Source organism: Drosophila hydei, unplaced genomic scaffold (assembly GCF_003285905.1).
Source record: "Drosophila hydei strain 15085-1641.00,03,60 unplaced genomic scaffold, DhydRS2 tig00000283-arrow-arrow-pilon, whole genome shotgun sequence".
In the NCBI taxonomy this organism is placed as follows: Eukaryota; Metazoa; Arthropoda; class Insecta; order Diptera; family Drosophilidae; genus Drosophila; species Drosophila hydei.
This window is the reverse complement of record NW_022045702.1, coordinates 197,041-212,096: the sequence shown is the minus strand read 5'-3', so window position 1 is coordinate 212,096 and position 15,056 is coordinate 197,041. Positions and strand designations below refer to the sequence as shown.

At 40.4% G+C, this 15,056-nt stretch overlaps 1 protein-coding gene across 9 annotated transcripts in view; it reads left to right on the top strand.

Annotated features, from left to right (window-relative positions):
• LOC111599682 (band 7 protein AGAP004871) overlaps nt 1–15,056 on the top strand; it is a 41,310-nt gene that overhangs the window by 15,611 nt on the left and 10,643 nt on the right. For 2 of the 9 annotated variants that reach the window (XM_023315434.2, XM_023315409.2), the window contains 4 exons: nt 11,670–11,705; nt 12,509–12,618; nt 13,874–13,946; nt 14,208–14,290. In XM_023315434.2, coding sequence (XP_023171202.1) covers nt 11,670–11,705; nt 12,509–12,618; nt 13,874–13,946; nt 14,208–14,290 — 302 coding nt within the window. Of the gene's footprint in view, nt 1–228; nt 536–8,406; nt 9,021–11,669; nt 11,706–12,508; nt 12,619–13,873; nt 13,947–14,207; nt 14,291–15,056 lie in introns of those variants that run through there. The other 7 variants (XM_023315428.2, XM_023315418.2, XM_023315460.2 and 4 more) reach the window with 6 other exon arrangements.

Here is a 15,056-nt window from a genome sequence, read left to right as displayed (position 1 = left end):
AACTCGAATGAACGAAAAGTTTTTGGAGCAACTTTCAGTTGCGGCAACTTGTGGCAATTAGCAGCTGTACATGGAGATATACATATTTATCTATGTTTACCACACAAATTGTTCACTGATTGCACCATAAAGATTTGCACATTCAATTGCTATTGGAATTGCAATTGAAATTTAAATTGAAATTGAAATTGAAATTTAGATTGAGATTGAAATCGAAACGGCCTCAAGATATCGGACCGCACGGATAGTTTGTGGCAGTCGACAGCTGCCAGCATGCCAGCAGCTGTTGGCCAGCAGCGGCATGCAGCACGATCAATGCAACAGCAACAACAATTCATGCCACAGCACTCGCACCAGCACCAGCACCAGCGCACCAACGCCAACGGCCAACGTGCCAACACCTTTTCGAACAACTATAACAACAAAATGCTGAACAGCAACCACAGCAGCCAGCGCGAGATAAGTGCGTCGCCACGTCGCGTGGCACTCGATACAACTGCGTCTGGGTCGACGACAGGCTTTGGCTTTAGTCGAGGTAAGCTGTGCATGCAAACCTCCAAATTAGCTAAGAGTTCAACGGTGAGTTAGGTGGAGAGAGAGAGAGAGAGAGGGATAGAGAAGGTAAATCTTTGCTAATCATGTTTGCCAGATTCCTAATCAGATGAGATTTGTGTTGTACTTAAAGTGAGAGAGAGATGTTATACGAGAGAGGGGGAAAGAGCTCGATATGAAAGTGAGAGCAGTAGTCTATAAGGGAGAGAAAATGGAGAGAGTTAGAAAGAGAGAGCGACAACTGCTTGAGCTAATGTATGTTCGAGAGATAAAGTGAGGAGCAGTAGCTGCAAGTAACCAATGTAAATGAGAGAGAGAGAGAGAGAGAGATAAAAAGAAGTAGGTATGTGGAAGAAAGAATGAAGAGAGTGAGAGTTATGTATGCTAGAGAGAGAGAGAGAGAGAGAGAGAAGTAGGTATGTGGAAGAAAGAATGAAAAGAGTGAGAGTTATGTATGCTAGGGAGAGAGAAAGAGAAAGAAGTAGGAAGCGGAAGTAGTAAGAAGTAGTTGTAGGAAGAAAGAAGAGAGTGAGAGTTATAGATGCTAGAGGGAGAGAGAGAGAGAGAGAGAGAGCAATAGCTTGTAGTTATGTATGTGTGAGAGAAAGAGTAAAGTAGTAGCTACACGTCATTTATAAGAATGAGAGAGAGAGGGAAGAAGAGAGATAGAGTAGTAGACATGGAGAAATACCTATTTGAGAGAGTTCTAGTGAGTTGTCATATATTACACAGTGAATAGAAGCGAGTCTTGCTTCTATGAGCTGTATGTAGTAGGTATATAGCAGAGAGTAGTGTGTAAAAGCTAAGTCAGACTAGGTTCCCATGACTTCTACCTGCTTGAGATTGAGTAGAAGTGAATGCTGATTAAATGCGAGTGCATTACAATGAGTAGTACCGTCGAAGTAAATAAAATGAGTATTTTATGCGTAGTAATAGAACAAATATCACTGAGTACAGCTCTTTTTCAATCAAGATAAACGAGTGATTAGCAATCAGTAGTATTTATGCATACCCGACTAAGTATTACTATTAATGAGTTCTGCTCATGTAATTCACTGCTGAAATGAATATCGATAAGTACTGTTTATATGCTTTAGAGTAGCACTAAGAAGTCGACCTAATATAAAATTGAATTGTTATGAATAGCAAAAACTAGTTGCGTCATATACAACTGAATAATTTAGAATAATAATAATTGTGAGTAATTTGAAGCTATTCACTCAATATGACTCTAATAAGGGACTGAATATGCTAATGAATGGGCGTGGTAAGGGAGTAATGGTAAGAGATAATGAGCTGCTTCGAGTGGCATAATCAAAAGGCATGAGTAATGCAAACATATTTCAAATAAGTAGGTGAAGCTCGGATAATTGAGCTACATATATGATTACTTCTCTTATAGGTTAAAGAGTAGGGATTTATAAGGCCAATGCGAGCAGATTAAGCGAGTTGTTAAGAGTGAAAGAGTAGGTATATGATGCAGAAGTGAATTTGAGGTATTAAGAAGTTTTATCTAAGAGTGCAAGCTGATAACAAGCTAAACACATTTATAAAATATGCACAATATTATTCAGGAATATCGACTTATTGTAATATGCATCAACAATACAGAAGCTAAAATTCACATGAATATTTAACGTAATTGAATGCGCATCTGCATCGCTTATTGTTAACGAATTACACGCATTTTTTGCATCATTAAATCAACGAGGGTCTTTTTAAATTAATTACTGTGGTTCGTCGCAGTTGATATTTCATTTTCATTTACCATTTGCCATTTTGCCGTTACCCCGTTTCCATTTACCTTTTTGGCCGATTTTTCACATTTTCCTTCGCTTCTCGCTCTGCCTGTGAGGACATTTTTACTTGGACTGGCAAAGGCAATGCACTCAAGTGAAATATGTTTTAAAATTGCCGAGGCGTGTTTGGCAGCGTCAAGTGGTGCTGTTGCTGCTGCTGCCAGAGGGGGAGCTGCTGAGCGAGACATGTGTGCAAACACACATTTCCGTTGCATGCAGCGCCACATCCGACGTTGATAATTAAGTTTTGCTTCCGTAGCAAGGGGGAGGCAAGCTAAAGGACAGACTAGTCTGGGCAGTGACGCGCATTAAGTCAGCCATAAAGCAACCGCACACCACATATACTGCACCACCCTGTGCTTGTTGGCCTGCGCTTTAATTGATTTTCCAGTTGGCCACGTTATCAGCATTTGCCTGTTTGGCAGCTGTCGTTTGCTGTCTGCTGTCTGCTGTCTGCTGTTTGCTGCTTGGTTTGTCCTTTTTTGTCTGTATTGCAAAATCAATTGTTTGTGCACGTTTTACATATCCTGTTCGTCATGTCCTTCTCAACTTAAAGCTACGTTAACGCACAAGTCAATTAACTGACCCCAAAGTGCACGACAGCTACGCGGCTCATATAAACAAGCGTCTTAATTGTTGTCAAGGGGCTAATCAGCGTGGAGAGTTGGGAGTTCTCTGAAATCTATAATGAATGAATTCAGCTTAAGCTGAATTAATGGCTTAATAGAGAAGACTTGGTGAACATTAATCTGCACTTTATATATAAAACCTCATTAGATGCTGAGAATATTCATATTCTTTGCTTCTTTAATAAAACTTTCCATATTACTTAGTTTTAAAGCAAATCATTTCATTAAGTGTTCACTCGTTTTCAACATAACCTCATACATACAGTCACGCACACACACACACACACGCGCACACATATGAGCACTCACACTCATACACGTACAGCAATATTTCATGGCTCGTCCCAATATCAAAGGACACTCACAGAGCCACACGACATAATCGGAAGCAAGAGCACAAAAAAGGCGCAAAGATAGCCAACAACAAAATAAAAAATAAAACAAGTGAAAAAATTAAATGTGAAGAGTCGAATATTGAATACGCTTCAATATAAATTTATACAAAAAGAAGCTAAAAAACTCGAATGCTCAACTTATCTTAATTAGGCTATATGGAGTCGAGCGTCGAGTAAGATGAACTTCAGATATATAATAAGTAAGCTTATAGGACCTATATTTGCTGTTTGACTGAACCACTAAGTAATTGATTAACAACAACAGCTGATGATTTAGTTATATTTTAATTTAAAATAAATTCGAAATTGATATAAATAAAATCATTAAAATATTTAAAAAAATAATATTTTAGCTATTTGAAATAACAAAAATGAATTATTTCAAGTTTATTTTATTTATTATTTTTTTTATTTATTATTTTTATTATTTTATTTATTATTTTACTTATTTTATACATTATTATTTTATATATTTTTTTATTATTATATAAACTGTCAAATTTAAATTCATTTCTAATATTTAAACAAGTTTTATTCACTCATAAAGCAAAAACAATAACTAAACATAAATACCCTAAGTGAGAGCATTAAAAAACGAAGTGCAAAAGAAATTTTGCGACAGTTGCTGCCGATGTTGGCGCCTGACATTCATTTGATATATCTGTGTGTGAGTGTGTCTGTGTGTGTGCGTATATAGTTGTAGCTATATGTAACTATGCCACTGAATAAGCGTAACTGGGAAGCAGGGAAGTCCGCTTTGATAAAGTCATTTCATGTTCATGCCCAGCAGCAGGTCGATGAAAAGGCTGCGGCAGTGGCTCGACCAACTCCTGGACGAAAACCAGAAGCAGAACCTGGCAGACGCGCTAAATTATTGTCGAGCATTTGCAGCATTTTTCTCATTTCTCATTTTTCATTTCGTTTTTTTTCTTCTTTCGTCTTCATTTTATTGCCAAGAAACGTGTCGTCAATGAGTGCAGGGTTATGAATTATTGATTGGATGCCCAGCTGGACATTTAGGCCAGTGGGTGTGACAACGATTAATGCCGAGCCTCTGTCCAAGAGCAGTGCAATTAGTGAGTAGCCTCTGATTGCAGTTTGCTTTATCTCTCTGTGTAATGGTGTGTGGGCGGGACTTTCCCCATGCGGCTGCTGGCCCCAAACTAAAGCTGAAATTCAACCTCAATTTCAACTTCAACTTCAACTTCAACTTCAGCTTTAACTTTCAATCCGACTTTTCGACAACGTCCATTTCGCTGGGGGCCAATCAGCTTCATAAACTGAATGCGCATATTTTATGTTGGTCGAGCTGAATATATTTCACTGCGCTTTCATATTTTATGAGCGAAGGCGAATGCGAGCGAGCGAGAGGCTGGGCGAAAAGCCAGCCAAAAGATAAAGAACTAATAGAATTGTGAGTGAAGGCGCTTGGGCAATCTGAGCTGCCTCATATGAAACTATCAATAACTGATATACCCTGTAAATATCAATGATAAAGAGTTTATCCACAGTTCAGTGAGTACAGAATAAACTTCATACTGCTGCATAAGCAGACGAGTCTGTCTGACTATTTTAGGTAGACTGTTGAAATTATTGATAGCTGATAATATACCCTGTAATTGCCTATATAAGTCAGTAATATAAATTTTCTAAATGTCCTATAATTGTAATAGAGTTCTTAAAAGAGAAGCATTTTTTTCGGTCTCTCAATAACCCATAAAATTCTCCGAAAATATGCATAGTACAGGGTATATTTACAGATACTAAAAAACATAAGCATCATTATATACTTTTATTACTCAGGGTATAGTCTATAGATTTGGAATATTAGTTCTGCCTGTGCTTAAGCCGACAACTTCCTCCAGGGTATCTGCTAGTCACATACTTTCATCAATTGCTTAACCTTTTTTATATGTAATTTCAATGTGAAGTTTGTTACGTGAGTCGCTGTTCAACTATTCATGACTGCAACAGTTGTAAAAGTTGGTTTTCGAGTGGGGACTATGGGGCGTATGAGCAATTGCTGTTATCTGTTCTGAGTGTGTGTGTATGTAGCACAAAATGTGCTACAAGCGCCCACAAGTTGTAAGTCGAGTTGTTGCTGTAGCTGTTGTGGCAATGTTCAAGCGAACATTTGCTTGACTTCCAGCTACATAATAGACCTACAGCACAAACAAACAAAAACGCCAAAGTGTCAGAGTAACTGAGTCTGCGTGCGTGTGTGTGTTTATGTGTGTGTGTGTGTGTGTGTGTATAACTGGCAACAACTTTCACTGCGTATGACGAGACAGGGACAGTGACCTCATATGACAATAATTCGACGCATTTGTGTCACAGAGCCAGCAGCAAAAAGCGCAAACGTCAACAATTACGAGGCGCAGACCAAGCCACCCACCCAAGCATCCATTTTTAGCCTGGGCAATTGCCGTCGTGCCAGGGCATTGTGTCTGTTTTCTGTGTGCGTGTCCGTTGTTGGTATCTCTGTCAGGCATTTTGGCCGTCTTCCGTTAGCAGGCTAAGTGCGACATATTTGCCTGGCTAATTTTCGCACACTGAAGCAGCGCGTCGCAGGACATGCGGTTCGAATGTCCTGGCCCTATGCGACCGGCATCCGGTTTTAGGGTTCACTTTTTAAGCCACATTCTCTCAACTGACAATGTATTCTTTTTTATATTTTTTGTGTGCCTTTTCTGCTGTCAAGCTGCTCTAAATAGGCACCTAAGCGGAATGTTCTGTAATTATGTCACGAAATATTCAAGGCAGAACCAAAGATATTTAGGAGTCCATTAGACAAATGCTCGTGTATACAAAATATCCGTTAGATATGTATATATAGAGTATATATAGAATATCTGTATATTATATAAATATGTTAAACTGTGTCTATAACAAGGCCTTCAACTTTATAGCCTACTTTTTCCGAGCGTAGATGTTTTCCTTCTTAAGTTTGTTCTTTAAGATTCTATTTAAAACTTTTTCAAATATTGAGTTTCTATATATAAATTTAGCTGCTATTGTCTAGGGTATTCTATATCTACTTTCGCTTGATAACAGTTTTCTTCTCGTATTCCTTTTCTCTTCTGTCTTGCCTTGTAGCACTTCTCAGTCGCTCTGTCATCCTCAGCTCATTGTCATTGCTTGTCTCTCTTATTCCTTTTCCATCTTCGGTTAACAGGCAGCAGCTGCCTTACGATGTCTGCCATCAGCCTTCCACTCTCGCTCTTTGAGCTCGGAAAATCAGTTTATGGTTTTTTTTGTGGCTTTCGATTTTGATTTGATGGCGGCTTGCAAGTAAACTTAAAATGTTTTCTCCGATATGCAAAGCGCTTGGCGCCTATTTTCCTTTATAGGTTTGTCTATAAAAAAATACATGAATCGAATGCGATGGAGCGTGCTTCTTGTTGATATGGCTCAAACGTTAAAGAGCGCTATCCAGTGCCTAGGTAATACAGCTAATGCTGATTGTTGTTGTTGTTGTGTTTGTTGATTTGTCTGCGACACGAGCTGCCTGATGCCCAAATCAATTCGCACATTAATCAAATGCCAAAGATTAATTAACTGCGCGCTCTTTGAGTGGAAGTGAAGAGGGTTTTTCGAGTGGAGCTTCGAGTGTGGCATTGTGTATGCATAAATGTCACACATAACAGCACTCATACGCACTGTAGTGCCACATTTAACACGTCGCTCAATGGGGGTTGCTTGTGGAAAGGGCAGGCTCGGAATCCCGCTACTTGGCCCGATTGCATGCAGGCCCAGGCAGCAGGCAGTAGGCAGCAAGCCGCAGGCATCGAATGCGCGTGGCATTTAATGAAGCGTAAATGGTAATTGACGGCTCAAAAGCAAAGCCTCCATGCCTGGTGACCCAAATGTGCGACGGCGTTCGACAAGCGTTCGAGCAGGTTCATTAGAATGTCTGTCCCCTTAGACTACCCTATCCAGTCTTAGCCACACACTGCCTCTACTCTATACACAGCAGACAGAATTTTTGTTCCACTCATATCGTTGCGTGCCAGTAAACAAATACAAAATGGGTTTTTGCGCAAATTGAAAAGCGACGCTCAAGTGTTTGACAGGCGGCCAATACAATGAAAATCAGCAGCAGCAACACCAGCAGCAACAGTCGTGGCAAGTGTCATAAATACATTTTTGTCACCTGCACACGAAACGGACATCGGCTGCGATTCGAGTCGAGTCGAGTCGACTCGAACCCCAGCCACGGACAATTTTAGTACGCGCTGTACTAAAAACTCACCGACAACTCTTACTCTCACTCGCTCTCTCTCTCTCTCTCTCTCTTTCTCTTGCACTCTCTCTTCAACTCATTTCCCCTAGCCGAAAGCTTGCGAGGTAAGCTTTATTCCTGAAGTTCAGGCCAGGCAACAAAAAGTTAACGTGTCGCACAATGCGCAAGGTCAGTGCAAGCTGGAAAAGGTAAAAGCAGGAAGGGGTAGCAGCTAATGCTCTTGCTGCTGCTTGATGCAACTGCTGCAACGCAGCAAAAAAAGCTCTTTGATCATTTGCCACGAGAAATGGCGCTACCCTAACAACTGCTGCCAGCTCGGTCTCTGCCTCTGCCTCTGCTCAACTGCTGCTGACGTTGCTCATCTACTGCTGCTGCTGCTGCTGCTGCTGCTCTGTTGATAACAAAGTTTTTGCACTCTCACGCAAAGCTCTGCTCCTGGATAAAAAGGATGCGCGCTGCCAGCACACTTTCAGTTGGATTCTGAGCGAGGCAGCGGCAACAGCCAAAAAGAAGAAGCAGCAGAAATCGGAGATAGAACTATATATATGTACATATATATATATAGACAACGCAGCCTGGATGGCCAAGGAGTGCTAGCTAGGAAACTAGCTCAGAGTAGTGTGTGCGCGTGTGAGTGAGCTTGTGTTTGTGTGTGTGTGTGTGAGTGTGTGTATGTGTGTATACATACAATCCAATTTGTTTAAGTGTGCGAGCCGCGAAAGAAAAGTGGAAAAGTGGAAGTGCGTGTGCTCTCGTTCTCGCTCTCTGTGGTCATGCAATTGCTTGGTGAAGCCAAATAGTTGACTGTTCTGCTGCCTGCCAGACACACACACGTTCAGGACGCAGCGTGCACCAGCGTGAGTTGAGCCTGCGACGCACTAGACGCCTTGCACAGCCGCCGCACTGGCGTCGTTCTGTGAGCGCGGCTTGATGCCCGATTCGATGATGGATATGGAGCATCGGGATCATCAGCTGCATCGTCCACATCATCAGCAGCAGACACATCGTGTGGTGGCCACAACCAGCACCAGCACTTTCGCACCACCAGCGCCAGCGCCAACAGCACAAGTTGAAGCGGCATCAACGACAAGCGACAGGGACCACCAGCTGCCCATAACAGGCACGCCAAGCATGCAGCATCATCAACAGCAGCAGCCGCAGCAGCAGCAGCCTCAGCAGTTGCATCTGCAACAGCCATCGCAGCAGCAACAGCCACCTCAATTAAGAGAACGCGAACACCACCAACAGCAACCACAGCAGCAGCAGATGCAGCAGCAGCAGCAGCCACTGCAACAACAACAGCAACAGCAGCAGCAGCAGCTACCGCTGCCACACAGTCATCATGCGCTGATGCAGCAATCGCATCAGCAGCAGGCCATACACAGAGCCGAGCAGCGACGAGGTGAGTGAGGAAGAGCGCATAGCAAATGCCTGGGAAATGCCTGTACATATATTAATAAACATATATACACATATACATATAACTAATTGTGTATATATTAAAAAAAATTGAGGCTGCTTGCTGGCTATTTTTTTTTTTGTTTTTTATTCTTCTGTTTAAAACATTCTTTATGAACTTGTTGCGCGGCTGCCCTTAAAAATATGCTACAAATTTTTTGAAGCGCTGCTTTTAATGTCTTCATGAATTTTGAATATATACATATATCTACGAGGGTGGTCTGAGGAATTGGCGAACGTAGAGTGCAGCAAGACAAGCATATATACATAATTTAGTTGAACTCTTGATTTTATTGAACATTTTTATAAGTTAATTTTTTTTTCCACTATTATACTTTTGTTAAGTCATAGATTTTTCTGTCCACCCTCGTGTATATAAGTACCTTTTTGTTGCCAATTTCATTAGCGGAAATGGCAAGCGTTCTGTACTCACTTCACTCAACAGGCTCATCATATATTGATGCAATTTGGCTGCCAACTGATCAGAAAAGAGCTGAACAAAAATTTCTTATATATATTTTCCTTGTAAGACCCAAGTCTGGCAAGCTCATCAAGTATGGCTAAGTATGTGTGTGTGTGTGTGCCTAATGTATTATCTTTTATGCACGCTAATCGCTTCATTAGGCAGAACAAAAGGGTTTGCGCCAGTTAAGCCAGGCTTAAAACATTTTTTGGCATGCACGCATTTTGCATGCAAAATTCAATCAGAGTGTCTCAAAAAGAAACACACACACACACACGCACTCACACCGAGTCATATATAACAACAGCAACAGCAACATCAGCCGCAACAACAAAAATAACAGCAACAACTACAACAACAACGTGACCCATTTTCCACGTAAAGCTTTCTGCCTGGGGCTGCTGTGCTATGACGTATGCGTGCAGGGGCGTCAAAAGGGGGCTGTAGAAGGGGAGTGGCATGGGAGTGCTGAGGTCTCCTTCACAGCCACTGGCTGGTCGGTCATTAAAAAATTATGAACCACATGCCGTTTTCTGCTGGCAGCGCGTATTAACGCAACGCATTTCCATTAAAGAATTATCATAAACGCAAAAAGTTATCTTATTTATCAAATACGTTACAAATTTATGCAGAAGCGAGCTAAATATAGCTCAAGTATTAAAGTATCAACGACAAGAGAAAGCAATGAAAGCAATGAGAGCAGAAATTCATGCACTAAATATAGCTGAAATATAATTACGAATCACAAAGGCACAGCAAAATAAAAGAACATAGAAAAGTATGTCATGCGAAAAGAGAAAAACTAAAAATATGAAAATATTTGAAAATTAAAAAAAGTTAATTTATAGAGCTAAAAGACTTGAAATTGTAAAAGAAACAGCTTGAGAAATTCATTGCTTCTCATTAATATATGTTAAGTTTAGAAGGTGTCGAAACGTATATTTGTCTTGCTGTGAAGCTGTTAGTGTTAGAGCAGATAAGTACAGTAGAATCTAGCTAATTGAGTCTTGCGCTAGCTAATTAAATTCTTGCAGACAGCTTTCAAATTTTACCCCTCTCGCAATTGATTAGCTCTGACTAAGCTCTCGCCTTGCTATATATATTGTGGGCGCTTACTTAACCTAGTTTTATAAGCCAATTTAACCGTAAGCCAACTACCTAATGACTGTATTCTCTTTTCACCAGCCCACATAGTGCATTAGCTGCCGTAAGCCAAGTAGCCTAAGCTAATATCTATTATACATTTTCCCCTTCCAGCTAATTACAATTTGATGCTGGTTTATTTTTAAATTTGGCTCCATAGCCATAAATCTATTACCACAGCCACACACATATACACACACATACACGTAGCTAAGAGACCTTCATTTGTCAGCTTCCAACCGACACCTCATTCCCATCCGCATCCGCACATTCAAATTCGACGTCAACGCCATTGCAATTATTTCGAAATCAATTTCAATAAAAGTTTCGTGCGGGCCCAAGTTGGTCCTTGGGCGAAATGTTTAACAGCTTGTTGGCTTAACGTGCTCTTCTATAGGTAGTTACCCACAAATACCCATCAAAGTTGCCACTGCGCAGAGTTTCAGCTATTTTCAGCTTTTGCCACCCAGCCTTTTGGTTTTGATGTCTGTGTCCGTATCTGTGTGTGTGTGTGTGTGTGTGTGTGAGCTCGTTAAAAACACTTTGCCTGACGCTGAGCGCTTGGCATTGTTGCAAGTTCTCAATGAACTGTAATTGAAACCGAAACGGAGGCGGGGCGAAGAGCAACACAAAAATGTAAGCGACACTAATTGCCAGTTGCAGTCGGGGAAAAACCACAAGACAAACTGCAATTGCAGCTGCAACTGCCGCCACGCGCGGCAAATAGCATTTAAATGCATGGCATGCAACATTTATGATTTTTGTTTTTGCAGCTTTAGCTTTAGTTCCAATTAACTAATTAGTGGCTTTTGCATGCAGCGAACACGTCACCAAACAAAACCAAAAAACAACTACTATGAAAATGACAAAAGTAAACAGAAAGAGTATATGCCACGCCCCACGACCCGCGCCCCGCGCCCCGCGCCCCGCCCACTCCTCAAGTCCTATTAATTTTTGACATATATTTGATTTATCGTATTCTTCCAGATACACAAGCAAAACATTCACATGGATTTCTCTATTGTAAGTCGCACGAATTTGGAAAAGAAAAATAAAGAATGAATAAAAAAAAAAACAAATTATTATTAGCCTTTTTTTATTTGAAATGTTTATGACTTGCATAATTTATTAACTTTCGATGTATTGGCAAAGAAATACTTGAAGTGTGTTTTAAATAAATTTAATTTTGAGTAGTGGGTTTTTCAGCGTGGAACTCATATGCCAACGCTTTGTCCCCTGCCTAACGAAGAAGACAAAAAGAATAAAAAGAAAACAATAAAAATATATAAAAATATATAAAATACCCTATCCACATTCCCAACAGACAGAACAATACAAAAATACACAGAACTAAAGCTTAACTACTTTCAACTACGATTATTTCCTTATAACATGTTTCTTTCAACCTACTTTTCTACTGCATATAACTTTCTATGGTCCAGCTGTCGCGCGCTCCTAAGTATGCTACAGTTTTTTCCTTTCAATATTTACGTATTTTTATGAAGTACCTCGCTGTACAACCAACTATTTTTGATATCTCTCTCGGGGCCTCGACTTGCTGAAAGGCAACAGCAGAAACTTGCAAATTTTTTGGCTAAACTTTTTTTGTGGAAATTTGATATTTGATATTTGATATTTTTAGCTCGTCGCGAAAGATAAATATATAAATATATACAACTATATAAAGATTTATATATATATATACATGTTTTCAGTTTGTTTTTGTGTGTGTTGTTAACTCGATTTAAACCTTGCAGCATTTTCGCTGAGTCGCTTCCATTTTGCGCTATAATTTTTCATTTTCTCTGGCCCACTCTTTTCTGCAGCGGACGAGGAAATCAGCGACAAGGCGTCGACATGCGGCAAATTGCTTATATTTCTGTCCGTGGCACTTGTGATAATGACGCTGCCCTTCAGCCTGTTCGTCTGCTTCAAGGTAAGCCCCATCGTCCATCAAATGCAACTCTTTATTCAAATTGCAGCGTGTAATAATTTGAATGTATAAAGCGAACGGACGAGGCAGCCAGGCAGTAAGCCAGCCCGCCTGACAGGCTTAGCGAATGACTGACAGACAGATGGACTCAAAGATTATAGTTGTAATGAATGATTGATGGATTGATTAAATGACTAACGGACTTACTATTTGAGCGGCTTTGAAAAGATAAACGACTGATTGAACGACTTACTGGTTAACTGATTGATTGAACGATTATTGATGAGCTGACTTGTTGTAATTAAATAGAAACTAACTAACTAAATAAAAATGACTAAATGATGGATTGATTGATTGACTAACTAGTTCATTATGGAACAATTAGGTTTTTAGTGACTGATGGACTGACGTACTGATAAACTGATAACTTTACTGAACGTCTGATTGAAGGACGATAATTACTGATTGACTGTCTGACTAACCGATGACTTGATTGAAAGGCTGATTGATGAAACAACAGACAGATTGATGAAGAGACTGGCTGACTGAAAGCCTATTTCAGATTGACCGACTGAACAACTCAAAAATGATTGACTCTTTCCATAATTAATACATTAACTGGTTTATTGATTGACTGACTTATAAACTATCTACTGATTAATTGGCTGTTGGATGGGCAACACACACAGCCAATAATTAACTTATGCAAATGCAATGAGGTTCTCTTCCGCCTTTCATTTGATTCGGAAAAGGCAAATAAAAACATGGAAAATCTTTGTAGAAGCACTTTTTTAATTTATCGACTGAAAATGCCCAGATAACTTTAGTTCAGCTTCTCGTCTGATTGATTTCATTTATGTTCAAGCATAGCCAAAAGCATTTCTTTCTAGAAAACTCAGCCAATTAGTTCAAAAGAAGCTTAAAAATTCATTTAAGTCAGCAAAAAAAGTGTGTGAAGCGATAGATAACAGAAAATGAAGAAGAATTCACTCGGACAAAGATGGATAATAGCTAGTTAGTAATGCATAATACTTTATTACGCATGAAATGCCAGCTGAGCTATGCAGATAAATCATTATTTAAAAAAAGTGCTGCAGCTGCAAGCCAAAGAATAAAATTCACTGAGAAATTGCAGCTCATGGCCGTAGCTCGGCTAGTTTTCAATTTCATTTTGCACATTTTACTCACGTTTCGCTTCCTCTCTCTCTCTCTCCCACTCCCTGTTTCTCTTTTTCTCGCTTAATCTCTCTTTTTACAGGTGGTGCAGGAGTACGAGCGCGCGGTTATCTTTCGCCTGGGTCGCCTTATGCAGGGCGGTGCCAAGGGTCCAGGTGAGTGCTGTGGGTGGTTGGCTGGGCTGCAGCTATGCAAATTGAAGTGTCGCTGGCGTCGAGAATTTGTGTTAATAGCTGCACTTGCTCCAAATTAGCGTCAACTTTTTTTTTGGGGGCCACACTACTCGAGTGGCTGTCACTTTCAACGCCCCGCCCCGCTCAGCTGCAGATTATGACTCAGAAACTGTTTAAATACTTTACAATGCTTTCTCTCCCTCTCTCTCTCCCTCTCTTTTTATCTCTTTACTCTATTTGCAGGCATTTTCTTCATACTACCCTGCATTGATTCATATGCACGCGTCGATTTGCGTACTCGCACCTACGATGTGCCCCCACAGGAGGTAAGTTCGTTGCTCTTCTTTATTTTTGGCAGCAGCAACAACTTTTCGTCTATGTGTTGTTGTTGTTGTTAAATATACTCACACACACACACATACTCTCACACGCATACAAGCCAACACACACACATGATTCCACAAGCACCCACACAGCTGACCATTTAAACGCTGCCAACTAAAAAAGTGAAATACTTTAAAAACGAAAAACTTTTAGCTTTTGCCACACAATTTGCTTACCAAAAATTTTGATTTTGTGTCTGGCTCCCAAGAACACACAAACACAGCTACAATTACTGTTAGACATTGCTCATATGACAACACACACACACACATACACACAAAGAGCATACGCAACTGGAGCGTAAATTACGCATACGCAACGTTTTCTTTGCTTTCCTTTCGTTTCCTTTTGCATAGCTGTGCAAGTGTGTGTGTGCATTTTCCTTTCCATGTGTTGTTCTTGTTGTTGTTGTTCTTCTTCTTGTTGTTATCGCATGTCATGCTGTTTACTTTGGTTTTCATTTCAGTTGCTTTTCTTGCTTTTTCTTTTCCTTTGCGTTTTCCTGCGTAACTGGGTTTCCTTCCATCTCTCGCTATCTCTCTCCCTCGCTTTCTTTCTTTCTGTCTTTAACTTTTCACAAACAGCTAAGATACTTTTCTAAGCCACACACACACAGCTAACAGGAGGAAGCAGCAGCAGCAGCCGCAGCTGCACTTTGGTTGCCTTTGCTCACTTTTCTTTTTGCATTTTGTTTGCGGCCACACACAC